The sequence below is a fragment of the Dendropsophus ebraccatus genome, chromosome 14, assembly GCF_027789765.1.
Source record: "Dendropsophus ebraccatus isolate aDenEbr1 chromosome 14, aDenEbr1.pat, whole genome shotgun sequence".
Classification (NCBI taxonomy): Eukaryota; Metazoa; Chordata; class Amphibia; order Anura; family Hylidae; genus Dendropsophus; species Dendropsophus ebraccatus.
In genome coordinates this window covers 57,011,259-57,027,931 of record NC_091467.1, presented here as the reverse complement: position 1 = coordinate 57,027,931, position 16,673 = coordinate 57,011,259, and the positions used below count along the sequence as shown (strand labels likewise).

The 16,673-nt window shown below is 43.4% G+C and overlaps 1 protein-coding gene across 1 annotated transcript in view; it reads left to right on the top strand.

The window, feature by feature from the left end:
* Positions 1–16,673, top strand: part of ST6GALNAC2 (ST6 N-acetylgalactosaminide alpha-2,6-sialyltransferase 2) — a 57,305-nt gene that overhangs the window by 38,783 nt on the left and 1,849 nt on the right. Inside the window, exons 6-10 of the mRNA XM_069951548.1 lie at positions 7,013–7,175; positions 10,306–10,444; positions 11,502–11,605; positions 11,695–11,778; positions 15,650–15,749. Of these exons, the coding sequence (XP_069807649.1) occupies positions 7,013–7,175; positions 10,306–10,444; positions 11,502–11,605; positions 11,695–11,778; positions 15,650–15,749 (590 nt within the window). The remainder of the gene's footprint in view (positions 1–7,012; positions 7,176–10,305; positions 10,445–11,501; positions 11,606–11,694; positions 11,779–15,649; positions 15,750–16,673) is intronic.

The window sequence follows — 16,673 nt, the reverse complement described above, 5'->3', positions numbered from 1 at the left end:
CCTATGCGTTTTTTTTTTAAATAAATAAATAATTAAAAAAAAACGCATAGGGTCCCCCCTATTTTTATAACCAGCCGGGTTAAAAACCAAACGACAGCAGCCTGGTAACACCAGGGTGGGAAGAGCCATTGGTTTAGGCCCTCCCCAGCCTAAATCTTACCAGCCTGCTGCCGCCCGGTCCAGGAGCGCCAATATTGACGCTCCGGGACCACTGGCACCCGGCTCTTCCCAGTACCCCTGGTGGCATTGGGTACTGGGGTAATAATGGGGGGTTAGTGTTAGCCATTTTATACCGGCTAACACTAGGCCCCAACTTAGTAATGGATTCCGTCTATTAGACGGCTTCCACTACTAAGTCTATAAAGTAAAGAAATAAAGACAAGACACAAGTTTACAAATTTTTTTATTCAAATAAAAACACCCCCACACCCCTCATTGACCATTTTATTAAAAAAAACATTAAAAAAACGCTGGTCATCGACGTAGTCCACGGAATCCGACGTAATCCCCAGGATACCGATATCTGAAAAACAAAAAGGGAGAAACACACAAAACACACAAACAGGAGCACAACACCCATCATTGTGAGCGGTGTTGTGCACCTTACAGTATGCAGCATCTTTACAGATCGCTGCTTACAGTCTGACCCCCAAGGGGTTAAGGGAGGATGTACTGCATCCCCCTTAACCCCCGGGGGGCCAGACTGATGTCAGACTGCACCCATCCCAGCAAGGAAGGGGTTAACTGACCCCCCCTTCCTTGCTGGGAGGGGTGCAGTGCCGGGGAGGGGGTGGGGAGAGCTCTATACTCACCCCGATGTGTCCTCTTCGCTGGTCCGCAGCACAATGAAGTCACTGTACTGCGGACCGGCTAATTATATGTGCGCTGAGCCGATCAGCCAATCAGCTGAGCGCACATATAATTCTAAATGTTTCTTCTAATAATGTTATTGTCATAACATAATTAGAAGAAACATTTGATGTTTTCATTAAAGTAAAGTGATGATTAGTACAGAAAGCTCTATTACCGGGAATATGAATTACCGGCTTATAGTGCTTCCTGTACTAATTAATATTTAATGAATAAAACACATTTTCTTGGAAATAAATTCAGTTTCGTTTGTCAATAATTTAATTCTAACGAATCCATCATTGTGCAATTAAATATAATGTCAAAAAATAAATATATAGATAAATATACATTTATTTATATATCTATTTTTTTTAACAGTATATTTAATTGCAAAATGATGGATTCGTTAGAAATAAATTATTGATCAACGAAAGTGTCTTGATTACAAATAAAATGTCTTTGATTAATTTAATATAGTAACTATTAGAGGCATCGGCATTCGGCATCATTCCCGGCTATTTTTGAAGTACTCCGTACGGACCGCCTGTCAATCCTCGGCCGCATATTCAGCCGCAAATAATGGTCTTGTTCATTTTTTACGGGTCCGTTTACGATAGGGCCGTAGATTCATACATAGTGTGCACTGTGCAGCCGCATATCCTATACTTCACAGCATACACACGAACCCTCAAATATACGGGCGCACTATTACATCCGTACATACGGCCGCACTATTACTACGTGTGAAACAAGGGAGAGAGTGCAGCGTGCTGCGTGGTGTTACAGGTAGAGAGTACAGGGTGCTGTGTGGTGTTACAGGTAGAGAATACAGCGTGCTGTGTGGTGTTACAGGTAGAGAATACAGCGTGCTGTGTGGTGTTACAGGTAGAGAATACAGCGTGCTGTGTGGTGTTACAGGTAGAGAATACAGTGTGCTGTGTGATGTTACAGGTAGAGAATACAGTGTGCTGTGTGGTGTTACAGGTAGAGAATACAGCGTGCTGTGTGGTGTTACAGGTAGAGAATACAGCGTGCTGTGTGGTGTTACAGGTAGAGAATACAGCGTGCTGTGTGGTGTTACAGGTAGAGAATACAGTGTGCTGTGTGGTGTTACAGGTAGAAAATACAGTGTGTTGTGTGGTGTTACAGGTAGAGAATACAGTGTGCTCTGTGGTGTTACAGGTAGAGAATACAGTGTGCTGTGTGGTGTTACAGGTAGAGAATACAATGCTGTGTGGTGTTACAGGTAGAGAATACAGCGCGCTGTGTGGTGTTACAGGTAGAGAATACAGCGTGCTGTGTGGTATTACAGGTAGAGAATACAGCGTGCTGGGTGGTGTTACAGGTAGAGAATACAGTGTGCTGTGTGGTGTTACAGGTAGAGAATACAGCGTGCTGTGTGGTTACAGGTAGAGAATACAGTGTGCTGTGTGGTGTTACAGGTAGAGAATACAGTTTGCTGTGTGGTGTTACAGGTAGAGAATACAGCGTGCTGTGTGGTATTACGGGTAGAGAATACAGCGTGCTGTGTGGTGTTACAGGTAGAGAATACAGTGTGCTGTGTGGTGTTACAGGTAGAGAATACAGTGTGCTGTGTGGTATTACGGGCAGGGGCGGTCTTGGCATTTCTGGGGCCCCAAGCGATGTTATGTCTGGGCCCCCCCCCCCCTCGACGCGCGTTCCAAAACAATAGACCGCTGTGTGTTTCCCCCAGTAGTATATACCCCTTGTGCGCTACTGCCAGTAATATATACTCCTTGTGTGCTGCCCCCAATAGTATATACCCCTTGTGTCCTGCCCCCAGTAGTATATGCCCCTTGTTTGCTTCCCCCAGTAGTATATAGACCCCTGTGTGTTCCCCAGTTATATATAGCCCCCCGTGTGCTCCCCCAGAAGTATATAGACCTCCTGTGTGCTGCCCCAGTTGTATATAGACCCCCTGTGTGCTGCCCCAGTTGTATATAGGCCCCCTGTGTGCTCCCTCAGGGGTATTTAGCCCCCCTGTGTGCTCCCCCACTTGAAAATAGACCTCCTGTGTGCTCCCCCACTTCGATATAGATCCCTGTGTGCTCCTCCAGTAGTATATAAACCCCCTGTGTGGTTCCCCAGTAGTATATAGACCCCCTGTGTGCCCCACCAGTATTATATAGACCCCTTGTGTGCTGCCCCAGTTGTATACAGACCCCTGTGTGCTCCCCCAGTTATATATAGACCACCTGTGTGCCTCACAAGTAGTATATAGACCCCCTGTATGTTCCCCCAGTAGTATATAGACCCTCTGTGTACCCCACCAGTAGTATATAGACCCCTGTGTGCTCCCCCAGTAGTATATAGCCCCCCTGTGTGCTCTCCCACTTGGATATAGACCTCCTGTGTGCTCTCCAAGTTGTATATAGACCCCACTCTGCTGCCCCAAGTAGTATATAGACCCCCTGTGTGCTGCCCCCAGTAGTATATAGACCCCTCTGTGAAGCTCCAGTAGTCTGTAGCCCCCCTGTGTGCTCCCCCTGTTATATATCCCCCCTGTGTGCTCCCCCCATTTATATAGACCCCCGATGTGCGCTCCCTCAGTTAAACAGACCCCTGTGTGCTCCCCCTCCCATATAGTATATAACACAATAAAACAAACACTTATACTCACCTGGGTCCGGGCGTCTCCTCTTCTCTTCACTCCTGTGGCCGCAGGAAGGGTTTTCCCTGCGATCACAAGAGGCCGCACTCCCCTTGTCCTGGCGCCGATGCTCCAGTGATGTCACTGGAGCGCCGGCACCACAAGGACAAAGCTGCCACTTGTGTCCGCAGGGTAAACCCTTCCTGCGGCCACAAGAGTGACTGACAGGAAGGGAGCCAATGTCTCCCGCCCTATCAGTGCTGCTGCATGTAACTATGAGCGCTCATTACGAGTGCTCATAGTTACAGTTCAGATGGCAGCAGCGAGCGGGGCAGCGGCCCTGTCCAGCGGTTTTGAGCACAAGAGCGGGGCGTGGGGGGTCCCCTGGATGTTGGGGGCCCCAAGCGATCGCTTGGGGTGCTTGGTGCCAAAGACCGCCACTGATTACGGGTAGAGAATACAGCGTGCTGTGTGGGTGGGACCACAATGAAATAATAAATTGCTGCAAATAATTCAGTAACACAATGAAACTGCAATGTGTGAACACAGCCTAGATGTTCTGGAACAGATTTGGGCGGGGAATGTGCAGGGTGGAGGACTGAGATGAACAGCTGAGGGAAAGCATTGCATTCTGGAACCTGTAGTACTGAGTACAACTGCTCAACCAGGAAGTGCAGAAAAACAAAACAGAACAAAGACCCCCCAAAGCAAATGGATTTTTGGTAGTTTCAAAAATGGAATAGATAGATAAGTATTGTTATATGCTTCTGCAGAAGTTTCATTTTTTTAACCTCTACCTGGAGTTCCCCTTTAAACATAAACAGTTAAACAGGGAGGAAGGGAGAAGAAAGGGACGTGACAGAACTGGCGAGGAGTGCAGATCGGCACAAGCAGTAGACAGTACCAGACATAGAGCTTTTCTACTAAAGTTACAGGATCAAGATAGAAATCAGAAGCAGGAAAAGACAAGATCAGAGCAGAAAGAGGAGACATAAGGGTTGAAGGGGAATGAGACTAAATATTCATGAAGATCAGCAGTGAAGGTGAGCAAATACAGCACCACTGTGCTGGACCTAGATTCTATTAGCATCCTTACTCTGTAGGTTTCCTTTATGGTAGCCACGCTTGCCATACCTAAGTATAGTCTTTATATGGGTATTAAAATGTCAGGCTTTAACACATACCCATTGTTTATAAGGATATTTAGCACAATAAGGAAGGGCTTATACTGAACTGCTGCTGACACAAAAGGGAAGCCTTGATTTACCTTTCAGGGACAGTGCACATCCCCTGGAGGATAGAAACAGCTTGCAAGTACACAGTCTTTCTCTCTCCTCTAATATACATAGCAGTGGCCCAGTCTTGTCTCCACTTCCTGTGTCTCATCTTGCCCTGTCTGTTACTAGAGATGTTTTGAATCTAACTGCAGGAAAGGGGGAGACACCTAGTGGCCAAGACTGTAGAGTTTTTTCTGGGGTTAAATGAAGCGAATTAGAGAAAGGTTAAGACTTACATAGGCTTTCAAATAAAAGGAACAACAACGATTATTAAAAGTTATAATACTCTAATATAGACTATGTATCACTGTTAGTCTGCTTGCTGTCTATGAATAGAAAGGCATTGTTTACTTCCAGAAGCACAAGAGAAGGAGCTGTGTTGTGGACCTATCCAGCCCAGTTAGTATGTACATATTGATGTGGATGGTGATGGGAATCCATACAAGGTCTCCATGACAGCCTGTACATTAGTGCAGCCTCAGGCTATGGACCTGTATGTCACCGCAATCATCTCTCAAGAGAGAAGTAATACAACTTCTTCCATATGCCCTATTACTGCAAATGGAGGTCATATAGGGGCGATCCATCTCCATGAGCCAAAGTAGCTAACAAAGAGACGCTCCGGCAGACCTATTACATGGTCACCCATTAATATGAATGGCCATCATGTAATACTGCATTACCCATGTCTCTGTGTTCAGAAGAGGTTGCCATGGTGAAAAAAAACAATTGAACTCTCTTTACTCTCCTCTGACTGGCGTAATGTTGGTAAATCTCATTATACACTAGACTAGTGGTCTCCATCCTCTTGCATTCCAGCTACACAGACTCACTAGACATGCTGGGAATTATTCTCCTACAGTACATTGGCTGCCAAGCCCCGGGGCTGAAGACCGCTACATTAGATAATATGATGTATCAATGACATCAATTTTTGACTCTTAAAGGGGTAGTTCAGCAAAAAAAAAAAAAGAGAGAGATATGTAATTTACTTCTATTAAAAAATCTCAAGGCTTCCAATACTTATCAGCTGCTGTATGCCCTGCAGGTAGTGGTGTATTCTTTCCAGTCTGACACAGTGCTCTCTGCTGCCACCTCCGTCCGTTTAAGGAACTGTCCAGAGCAGTAGCAGATCCCCATAGAAATCATCTCCTGCTCTCCAGACTAGAAAGAATACACCACTTCCTGCAGGACATACAGCACCTGATAAGTACTGGAAGACTTAATATTTTTAATAGAAGTAAATTACAAATCTCTGGCACTTTCTGGCACCAGTTTATTTGAAAGAAAACTTTTTTTTTGCTGAATTCCCCCTTTAATGCCATCCAGTGAGACATATCCCCAAAGTTGTACTGTCTATAAAGTTCCTATTCTAAACCATCTTTTATTTCCCAGCAAATGCAATGTTAAAGGGGTACTCCAACAAAAAAATGTTTTATTTCAAATCAACTGGTTTCAGAAACTGCCAGAGATTTGTAATTTACTCCTATTTAAAAATCTCAAGTCTTCCAGTACTTATCAGCTGCTGTACATCCTGCAGGAAGTGGTGTATTCTTTCCAGTCTGACACAGTGCTCTCTGCTGCCACCTCTGTCCATGTCAGGAACTGTCCAGAGCAGTAGCAAATCCCCATTGAAAACTTCTTCTGTTCCTGTCTTGGACAGGGGTGGCAGCAGAGAGCACTCTGTCAGACTGAAAAAATACACCACTTCCTGCAGGACATACAGCAGCTGATAAGTACTGGAAGACTTGAGATTTTTCAATCAAAGTATACTACAAATCTATATAACGTTCTAAAACCAGTTGATTTTAAAGAAAACCATTTTCGCTGGATAACCCCTTTAAAGTCTTTAGATGCATATGGTCAGCCATGCCTCCCCCAGTCATTCTTCAGCTTCCGTTTGTCATTTTGCAGTGACGTATTTTAGATAATATGATACTGACTTTAGTTGTCTTTAATTTTTACATCCCTCGCCCGCATGACACATGCCATAAAACCAAACAAAAAGCCCTGCTATATACTACACCAGTGATGCAAAGCAGTCTAGGTACGTCTCGGGTTACCAGCAACAAACATTGCACATTGTGCACAGGACTTGGTGCTATTCATTGCTTTGAAGTGATGTAGTTGTGACTATGCCGTCACCGCATGGGGCCTAGCTGCTAGAATTGTTTGTTGTCTCAGAGATTACTGATATGCAAAGGAAGGTCCTAATCACAAAAATGCTAATTATTCCTGATATATAGTGCCTCTTCTCTTTCTTCTTTTTTAGAAGTTACCTCCACATTACAGCTGCTTAATGACTCTGCAAACCGTAACCTGTTTGATTGGCGGCCTCCTAAGGGATGTGTCCGCTGTGCCGTGGTGGGAAATGGGGGGATCCTGAACGGTTCCCGCAAGGGGAAGGAGATTGATGCGCACGACTATGTTTTCAGGTGAGAGGATGAAAGGATATGAGAGTAGATAATTAACAAGACTATCTATAATCTCTGCAGGTTAGGCTGGGTTCACACTGTGATTTTACTGTACGTTTAAAGCGACTCTGTACCCACAATCTGCCCCCCCAAAACCACTTGTGCCAAGGGATAGCTGCTTTTAATCCAAGATCTTAAAAACAACTTTTGAACGTGCAGCCCTATATCAAATTGGTGTGGCCTAGAGTGTTTGTGCCCTAGGCCTGCGACGCCTCTCTCTCCCTCCTCCACACTCTTTTCACCATTAAGAGCACCCCTGGGCAGGATTTCTCCTATTCATTACTTGTCCGAACACAGCGATAATGGTAAAAAGGGTGGGGAGGAGGGATGGAGAGGCGTTGCAGGCCTAGGGCACAGACTGCAAGTTTAAAAGTTGTTTTTTAAACTTGCTGAACGGACCCCAGGACAGATCTTGGAATAAAAGCAGCTATATGATGGTACAAGCAGTTTGGGGGCAGATTGTGGGTACCTTCGGCCCTCCAGCTGTTGCAAAACTACAATTCCTATCATGCATGGATGGGATGATGGGAATTGTAGTTTTGCAAAAGCTGGAGGGCCGAAGGTACCCCATCCCTGCATTAAACGGACAGCAATAATGCAGTGTGAACCTAGCCTGACTCCAGAAAAATACTAAACAAATTGATAAAAGAAAACTTGCTCTTCTAAATACATGTATGCTCCATGAAATACAACCCTGTGTTTTCTGTAAACTGTGTGCTACCATTAGCTTCTGTGCTACCATTAGCCCGCCTTATTAACGGAGTGAGTCCTCAACCACTTGTAGACTCGGCCTGTTATCACACTCCTTTATAAAACCTTAAAGTTTTTGTCATTTTTTTTCCCCATGATATATTACAATATTATATTAGTAATTTTTTATTTGTGATATTTAAAATAAATATATATATATATTTTTTTTTATTAATAGCACATGCTTCCTAGTGTCTTCTTCCCATTATGCAATAATAAAAAATATCTATTTTAAGGCTATGTTCACACTACGTAAAACAACGGCCGTAGTTCTCACCGCAAAACTACGGACGTTGTTTTAAGGATGATACGATATAGCAATTCGTACGAACTACGGTCGTACAATGCACACAGCGTATAAGACTACGGCCGTAGTTCATACGGACCGGCGAAAAATGAACATGACATTTATTTGCGGCTGGGAATGTTACAACTATGGCCGTGGATTTCAATGTGGCCGCACACGTAAAATTTATTTCGGACAAATTAAACTTGCTTTTAATGTAAAAAATTTACTGAGTGGTTTATTGGGCTAGTCGCAGTATTTCAATTAAATGACATGTTTCAGCCCGATTAAAAACATGCTAGGAGGCAATATTAAACAACGGGCATTGTTTCTCGACCAGCCCGTATGCTTGTAATTCTATGGCCGTTGTTTTGACCGCAAAATTCCGTCCTGTGAAAACGGCCGTTGTTTTACGTAGTGTGAACATAGCCTAATAGCGCTTACATATTCCACAGCACTAAGGGTGCACATAAACAGGCTTTACAGAATTATAAAATTTTTTGTTTGTAAATCAAGTTTATATTAAAGTTTTAAATTGAAAAAAAAAAAGTGAACAGACACTATCCAAGGCACAATCCTTACAATAACTACAGCCCAACTCAGTATAAAAGTAGGTTTGACAGATTCATTATGGTGATTACCACATATGGGATGTATATAGTGAAAACTTATTCTGTTTTTCATATATATATATATATATATATATATATATATATATATATATATATATATTCAGTACCATTCAAAAGTTTGGCACTAGATATGAGTGAACCTGCGGAAACTTTGGGGTTGCCGATCCTAAACAATCACCATTTAAACCAGTTGCCTGGAGAAGGTGGATGCAGCCCGATGACCCTCTGGAAAACATGGATTAAGCCATAGGCTGCCCAGGGGATCGCTGATTGTCCAGGCAGCCCATAGGATACAGCAGTGTCTGCTGCCGATGCTCCTATTCCACGGAGCGACGGCAGCAGTTCGTTGCTGTATCAGTCGTTTGTCTTTGAATATGTTTGAAAGACAAACAACGCAACGATCAGCCAACATGAATGTTGCTGTCAATTCCACGGGACGATTATCGGCCGTAACGGCCGATAATCATTTCGTGGAGTAGGGCCTTTAGTTGTCTCCTTTTTCTTTATTCTGCAATCCAGCTCTTCCCAAATCATCTTAACTGGGGTTAAGTTGGGTGATTTTGGAGGCCATGTCATGTGACTTGTCTCCTTCTTGGTCAAAAAGCCCTTATGTAGCCCTGAGGATTGTTTGGGGGTCATTGTTTATTGAATGGCACAATGCAGTCCCACCAGTTCCCTTATAACATTCACATTCCAAAGCTCATTCATCTCTGTTCCCAGACCCCACCAGTCAAAACTTCACACTACAAATCAGAAGCTTCTAAACATAATAGGCATTCTTACAAACTTGTGAATTTTTTTCCTTTTCATTATCATCCAATTAAAGTGTATCTGCCATTTTAAAAAAATTTGGACAAGTCATAGATGTGAAAAATTTTGATTGGGCTGTGTCCGAGTGTTCAGACCCATACTGATCGGGAGAACATTGCTAAGTGTAGTCCTCTCCCGGCTCTGGGTCACGTGATGAGTTTGGCTCTATTACACGGACCGACTACAGCCCGATCATTTTAGTAAAATCTGCTAGATCTGTGCTCGTTTACTGGATCTATTAGACGTCCGGATTATTGGGTAGTAAGGGCTGCATGGACATTGTTAGCGATGTCCATGAATCCCTTGCCTAAACACCTGATACATGCCCGACGATTTTAGGTTTGAACACTCCCACTCAGTTCGATCAAAACTTTTGACGTATCACATGTGAAAAGTTTTTTCAAACAACGGGAACACTTTAAAAAATTTGGTCATGTGTTGTGTAGTTATGAAATAGATAAACCGTTTTACCATTTACTGGTGATCCCAAAAGGTTTCCATACTTATATTGCTATATATATCACACTAGTTTATAAGTAAAAAGGTCTTATTGTATCTCATGGGTTAATATTGTGTTCTTTGCATCGTGTTATGTTCCCCATGTACATTGTAGATTGAACGGTGCTGTGATAAAAGGATTCGAGGAGGATGTTGGTACAAAAACGTCATTTTATGGTTTCACAGTCAACACCATGAAGAATTCCCTCATTGCCTATTATGAATACGGCTTCACTGATATCCCCAAAGGCCAGGTAAAAGGTGTTAATAACTATAACCACCATAATACTGTTCAAGAAGGTTACTGAGATATTGTTTCCCTGCTTTAGGGGAGGTCTGACACAGTGCTCTCTGCTGCCACCTCTGTCCATGTCAGAAACTGTCCAGAGCAGTAACAAATCCCCATAGAAAACCTCTTCTGCTCTGAACAGTTCCTATCACGGACAGAGGTGGCAGCAGAGAGTACCGTTTCTCACTGAAAAAAATACACCACTTCCTGTAAGACATACAGCAGCTGATACGTACTGAAAGACTTGAATTTTTTAATCAAAGTAATTTACGAATCTGTATAACTTTCTGGTACCGGTTGATTTGAAAAAAAATAAAATAAAAAATTCTCACTGGACTAGCCCTTTAAGCACATTTATGTGGGATACAGAAATGACAATGTTGCTGTATAATATTATTACCAAGGTTTCAAACAGAGTGTAATGCTCTGGTTATTGGGCTCCTATGTGCTGTGAGCGGTTCATAAATCAGCAGTATGACACAGAGCGTCTTCATCTGTTTCCTGGCCCCCTTGGCGGTGCTGCAGCCACCACTGGTGCATTGATATAGTGATATTTCCTTACAGCAGATGAAGGCCTAGAAGGAAGAGCAGACCCCTCTGTCTCTTACTGCTGATTTATGAACAGCTCACAGCCCAGACCCTACATTGTTGGCTTCCTTACAGCAGGTGGGCCTGGGATACACAGCAGGACTCTGTCTCAGGCCGCATTCACACTATGTATTTTTTCGTTAAACAACGGGCGTTGTTTAATGACAGCAGACGATCACATTAACCCCTATGGAATCCCGGCCACAGTGTATACACACTATACACTGCGTCCGGGATTCCATGCGGCCACACAAAATACTGACATGTCTATTTTGTGCGTCCGTTATTCAGTGAACAGCAGCCGCATGATAAAGACTGTGCACACAATGTAAAGTACGGCTCTGGCCGAATCGATAATTGGCCAATTGATTATTGCTCCATGTAATAGGGCCCTAAAGCTGTATAAAACCAATAATATTTGTATATTATTACAGGGGCTTCGATATATTTTTATACCGTCAGATCTAAGGGACTATGTTATGCTGCGCTCCAGTATATTAGGAATTCCTGTGCCAAGTGGGACTGACAAGGAAGATAAGTAAGTGGGATTTTATGGGTTATATTGAAATGGTCCAATAGCTAAATGATGACAGAAACTGAACTGAAGTCCTCCTATGTCTCTCCTAGGCCTTCTGCTTATTATGGACCTGAAGCAAGTCCAAAGAAATTCAAGCTTCTTCATCCTGACTTTCTTGTGTACACCAGAGACAGGTGACTACCTAGCTTTATACTCCGTGGAATTTGTATTTTCTGAGTCATTTTTTATTCATGAAATAATCTGAACAACTATTAGCAGGGTTGTACTTTTTGTCATGTATGTGAACAATACCATCCTATATTTCTAGAATCAGGAGCCATCTCCATTTTATATTGTACACTAAAGGTCCCCATCCACTGTATACTTCTGTCAAGATTATCCACCATAGCGGCTGAGGTTTAGAGCCCTATTACACGGAGCGATAATCGTCTGAATCATGCCAATTCAGCCGACTATCACTATCCGTGTAATAGAGACGGGGATCAGATCATGAAACGATCATTAGCTGATCGTTTCTTTAGGTCCAGACTAGGGATGAGCAAACTTTTGAAAAGTTTGGTTTGGTTCGATCCATGTTTCGTGAAGTTTGGATTCGTACGAACCGAATTCATGTTTCGTGAAGTTTGGATTCGTACGAACCGAACCTAAAACGAACCTTGCTAATAGTGATGAGCGAATCGTGAAATATTCGATATTCGGACACATATCTCCTGATAATCGAATAATATTCAATCCCATTAAAGTCTATGGGAACAAGTATTCGGTTATTGAAAAACATCTATTGGACCATTTGGAGGTCACCAAGTCCACAATGACACCTCAGGAAATGATGCCAACACCACTGGAATGCAATTGGGACAGCAGGGGAAGCATCTGACACCCCAAAATCGTAGGTAATAAAGTCACAAGTCGATGTTATACAGGTGAATTACCTGGTTATTAGAGATGAGTGAATAGTGAAATATTCAATTCGATTGGATTAGATTCAAATAGCTCCCAATATTCGACTATTCGAACGAATATCGAATCCCATTATAGTCTATGGGAGAATAATCCTTGGGACCTGGAAATCAATATTTGACGAATTGGAGGTCACCAAGTGCACAATGAAACCTCAGTAAATGATGCCAACACCTCTGGATGCATATGGAACAGGAGGGTAAGCATGCATGGATGCCTCTTAGGCTGCCTAATTGCACCATTACACAAAATTCTGGGCAACAGCATGGCAGTGATCACACAGTGAACCATTAAAACAGAGGTAGCATATAAACCATCCCCAAATTGGTGACAGCAAGCAAGGTTACTGTGTGTTTCCATTCAGTGACAGCAAACAAGGCTACTGGGTGTTTCCATTCATTGACAGTAAACAAGAGTACTGGGTGTTTCCATTCATTGCAACAAACAAGGACACTGGGTGTTTCCATTCATTGACAGCAAACAAGAGTACTGGGTGTTTCCATTCATTGACAGCAAACAAGGTTACTGGGTGTTTCCATTCAATGACAGCAAACAAGGTCGCTGGGTGTTTCCACTTAGTGACAGCAAACAAGGATACTGGGTGTTTTCATTAATTGACAGCAAACAAGGCTACTGGGTGTTTCCATTCATTGACAGCAAACAAGAGTACTGGGTGTTTCCATTCATTGACAGCAAACAAGGCTACTGGGTGTTTCCATTCATTGACAGAAAACAAGGTTACTGGGTGTTTCCATTCATTGACAGCAAACAAGGCTACTGGGTGTTTCCATTCATTGACAGCAAACAAGGCTAATGGGTGTTTCCATTCATTGAAAGGCTACTGGGTGTTTCCATTCAATAACAGCAAACAAGGTTACTGGGTGTTTCCATTCAAATATGTAGTAGCAAATCTACAAAGGGTAGTGCAACTATAAAGTGTACCTATAAAATATTCATACACCCTGTAATAACCAGGTAATTCACCTGTATAACATCGACTTGAGACTTTATTACCTGCGATTTTGGGGTGTCAGTTGCTTCCCCTGCTGTCCCAGTTACATTCCAGTGGTGTTGGCATCATTTCCTGAGGTGTCATTGTGGACTTGGAGACTTGGAGATCGAATACTTGTTCCCATAGACTTTAATAGGATTGAATATTCGATCAAATATTCAAATATCAGGAGATATGCGTACAAATATGGAATATTCCAGATTCGTTACGAACTTTTTGCGAAGTTCGTAACAAATCTGGTTCATTGCGGTTCGGTTCGCTCATCTCTTGTCCAGACCTAAAACCATCGGGCGTTGGGCGTGCATCTCGTGTAATAGCGATGCACGGCTGAAAGCTGGTGACTCTGAAAAAAACCAAAACCTCCCTGACGTCCTGCTAGCTTCGGCCCGCTCCTGGGACTGTCTGAAGTGACAGGCGGTTCTGCCAATCACCGGGACAGTGCAATGAGTGGGCCGAAGCTAGCAGGATGTCAGGGAGCATGGACAGGTATGTAGGAGTTTATTATTTTTTTTACAAGGGCTGCACAGACATCGCTAGCAACGTCCGTGCAGCCCTTGCTGCCAGATTATCGGGCAGTGTATGGGCTTAGTATGAGAGCGCCAATCTAATTGAAGGTGCGTGGCTGCCTTAACTGTAGAAAACAGCTTCTTGAATGACAGAAAAGAGAAAACATGACATGTTGATGTATGAGAAATGGGATGGAGAGGGGAGGGTATGGGGAGAATGGGGTCAGATACCTCTTGATAGCAGGATAGCCTATCCGGTATTCCCTAATTGCATCTAAGTAGTATAAAAGCCTCTTGTAGATGGCAACAATCTAGTTTAGTCTGTAGTTCCTCGCTTAGCCTGGTAGTGAGGATAAATGGGTATTCCTGAGATTGCTTGTCCAGAATGATGTCAAAGAGCTCCTGATCCGACTTTGTAGCATTTCCAGAATCAGGGTCCTTGTACAGTGTCATCAGTGGCGCTCAGTGCCGCTTAGTGGGACGAGGAGCTCTGTGGTAACAGTGGTGAAGGAGGAGCTAAGTATCTATAATTTTTTTATTTACCACCAGCCTGGGCATAATTATTATCAAAAAAAATCCACAGAATACCCCTTTAATAGAGCAGATATTAGGATTAGAACAGATAATGTCCAGAGTTGTTTTACCAATGAGCAGCCTCACCTAGTATTTATGTTAGAAAAAAAATTATAATTCCGACTTTGCAATCTGAGCAGGTTATTCTGCTCAAAAATAAGTTTTGATATGTTGTTGCCTATGGGGATAACTCAACAAACAGCATATACTTACCCTACCTGGTGTTTTTCTACGCTATCTTCGGGTCCTGGCCGAGACAATTCCGCCTCCACTTCTGAGACAGACTCTTAGGGCGCTGTCCCGGCACAACCAGTGATTGGCTGATTGGTCGGATTGAGTCACCCTCAGACGAGTTGGTCTTGGGATCGTCTTGGCCGAGACCCAAAGATGCCACAGGAGAACATTGAGGCAGTGCAGAAAAGTAAAAATACACTTTGGGGGAGATTTATCAAACATGCTGTAAAGTGAAACTGGCTCAGTTGCCCATAGCAACCAATCAGATTCCAGCTTTCATTTTCCTAAGAGTCTATGAGCAATGAAAAGTGGAATCTGATTGGTTGCTAGGGGCAACTGAGCCAGTTTCACTTTACACCATGTTTGATAAATCTCTCCCTTTGTTTGTTATCCTATCCCCATGGGCAGCAACATATTGTAACTTAATTTTGAGTGAATACCCCTTTAAGGAATGTTAAGTTGGAATATTTTCCATTGGGTAAAGGTTTTTTTCAGGTTTCTCTCCCATTTAAGTGTAAAGGCTGGTTTATTGTCAGCAGCCTGTCTGTCACTTCACTAGCCATACACCAGGGACACGGTCACAGGGTATTTTGAGAGATAAGGACTCATATGGTGTCAGTTTCCAGAGGCTGGTGTGTATAGGTTTGACAATGATTTTAATGAAGAAGTTGAAAGGACCTGTCACAAGTGGGGTCTCAATAGGGAGATGCGCTCCTGTAACCTTACCTAACCAGCTCCAATGGAATTCTCATCTTACAGCTTCTTAAAGTCAAATATATTGAAAACAGAATATGCAAACCTGTATATGCCCAGTACTGGAGGGCTGATGCTGCTGACTGCGCTCCATAGTTGTGATCAGGTAAGAGAGTTTTCCTATGTGTCTTGCCTTTAAATAGAGTGTGCTAGGCCACAGTGATGAAAACATCTTTTAGGGTACATTCACACTTACCGGATCTGCAGCAGATTTCATTTAAATAACTGAACACAGCATCAAATCTGCACCATCAAATCTGCTGCGGATCTGCTGCAGATCTGCTGCGGATCCTGTAGGTGTGAACGCACCCTTAAAGTGACTGTACCACCATGCCCAGGCTGAAGCACTGGAGGCCGACCCACCCTTAGTGGGAGCAAACCCCCGCCCCTCTATGATAGGGTTCCATTGATTCTAATGGAGTCACGTCATGGAGGGGCTGGGGTTTCTTGCCACTGGGGGTGGGTCGGCCCTCCTCCAGTGCTTCAGCCTGGGCCTGGTGGTACAGTCACTTTAAAGTCCGGCAGGAAGGCGAAAAAATTATTTCGGGCCGGGGTGGGGGAACATGAAAAATAAGTTATATTCACTTGTCCCAACACCAATGCAGTGCCGCGTCCTGCCCATCTCCATTACACATAGCAATGAGTTGCCGGCGGCCAATGATTTTTAGGCTGGACCAAAAGACACAATCAGCCGATGAATCTGATCATTGTAATCAACTGATCGTTGTCCGTGTAATAGGGCCCTTAGAAGTGTCATGCTGTTCTGTAGTCTATTATCTATAAGCCAGTTCACACTGAGGAACCAGCGCTGAATTTCAGTGCTGATTCCTCACTGAAAATTCCGCCTGAAAATATAGTGCAGAGCCAAAATCCATTCAATCGAGTTTGCGTTCTGCAGTTCACACTGGGGAATTTTCCGCGGAGGATCCGCTTTCCGCTAGAAGAATTTACTTGTCAATTCTTCTGGAGGATTTCATTGGCGGAATCCCATTGAAATGAATTGAGCAGTTTCTGCTCCAAAATTTTTCAG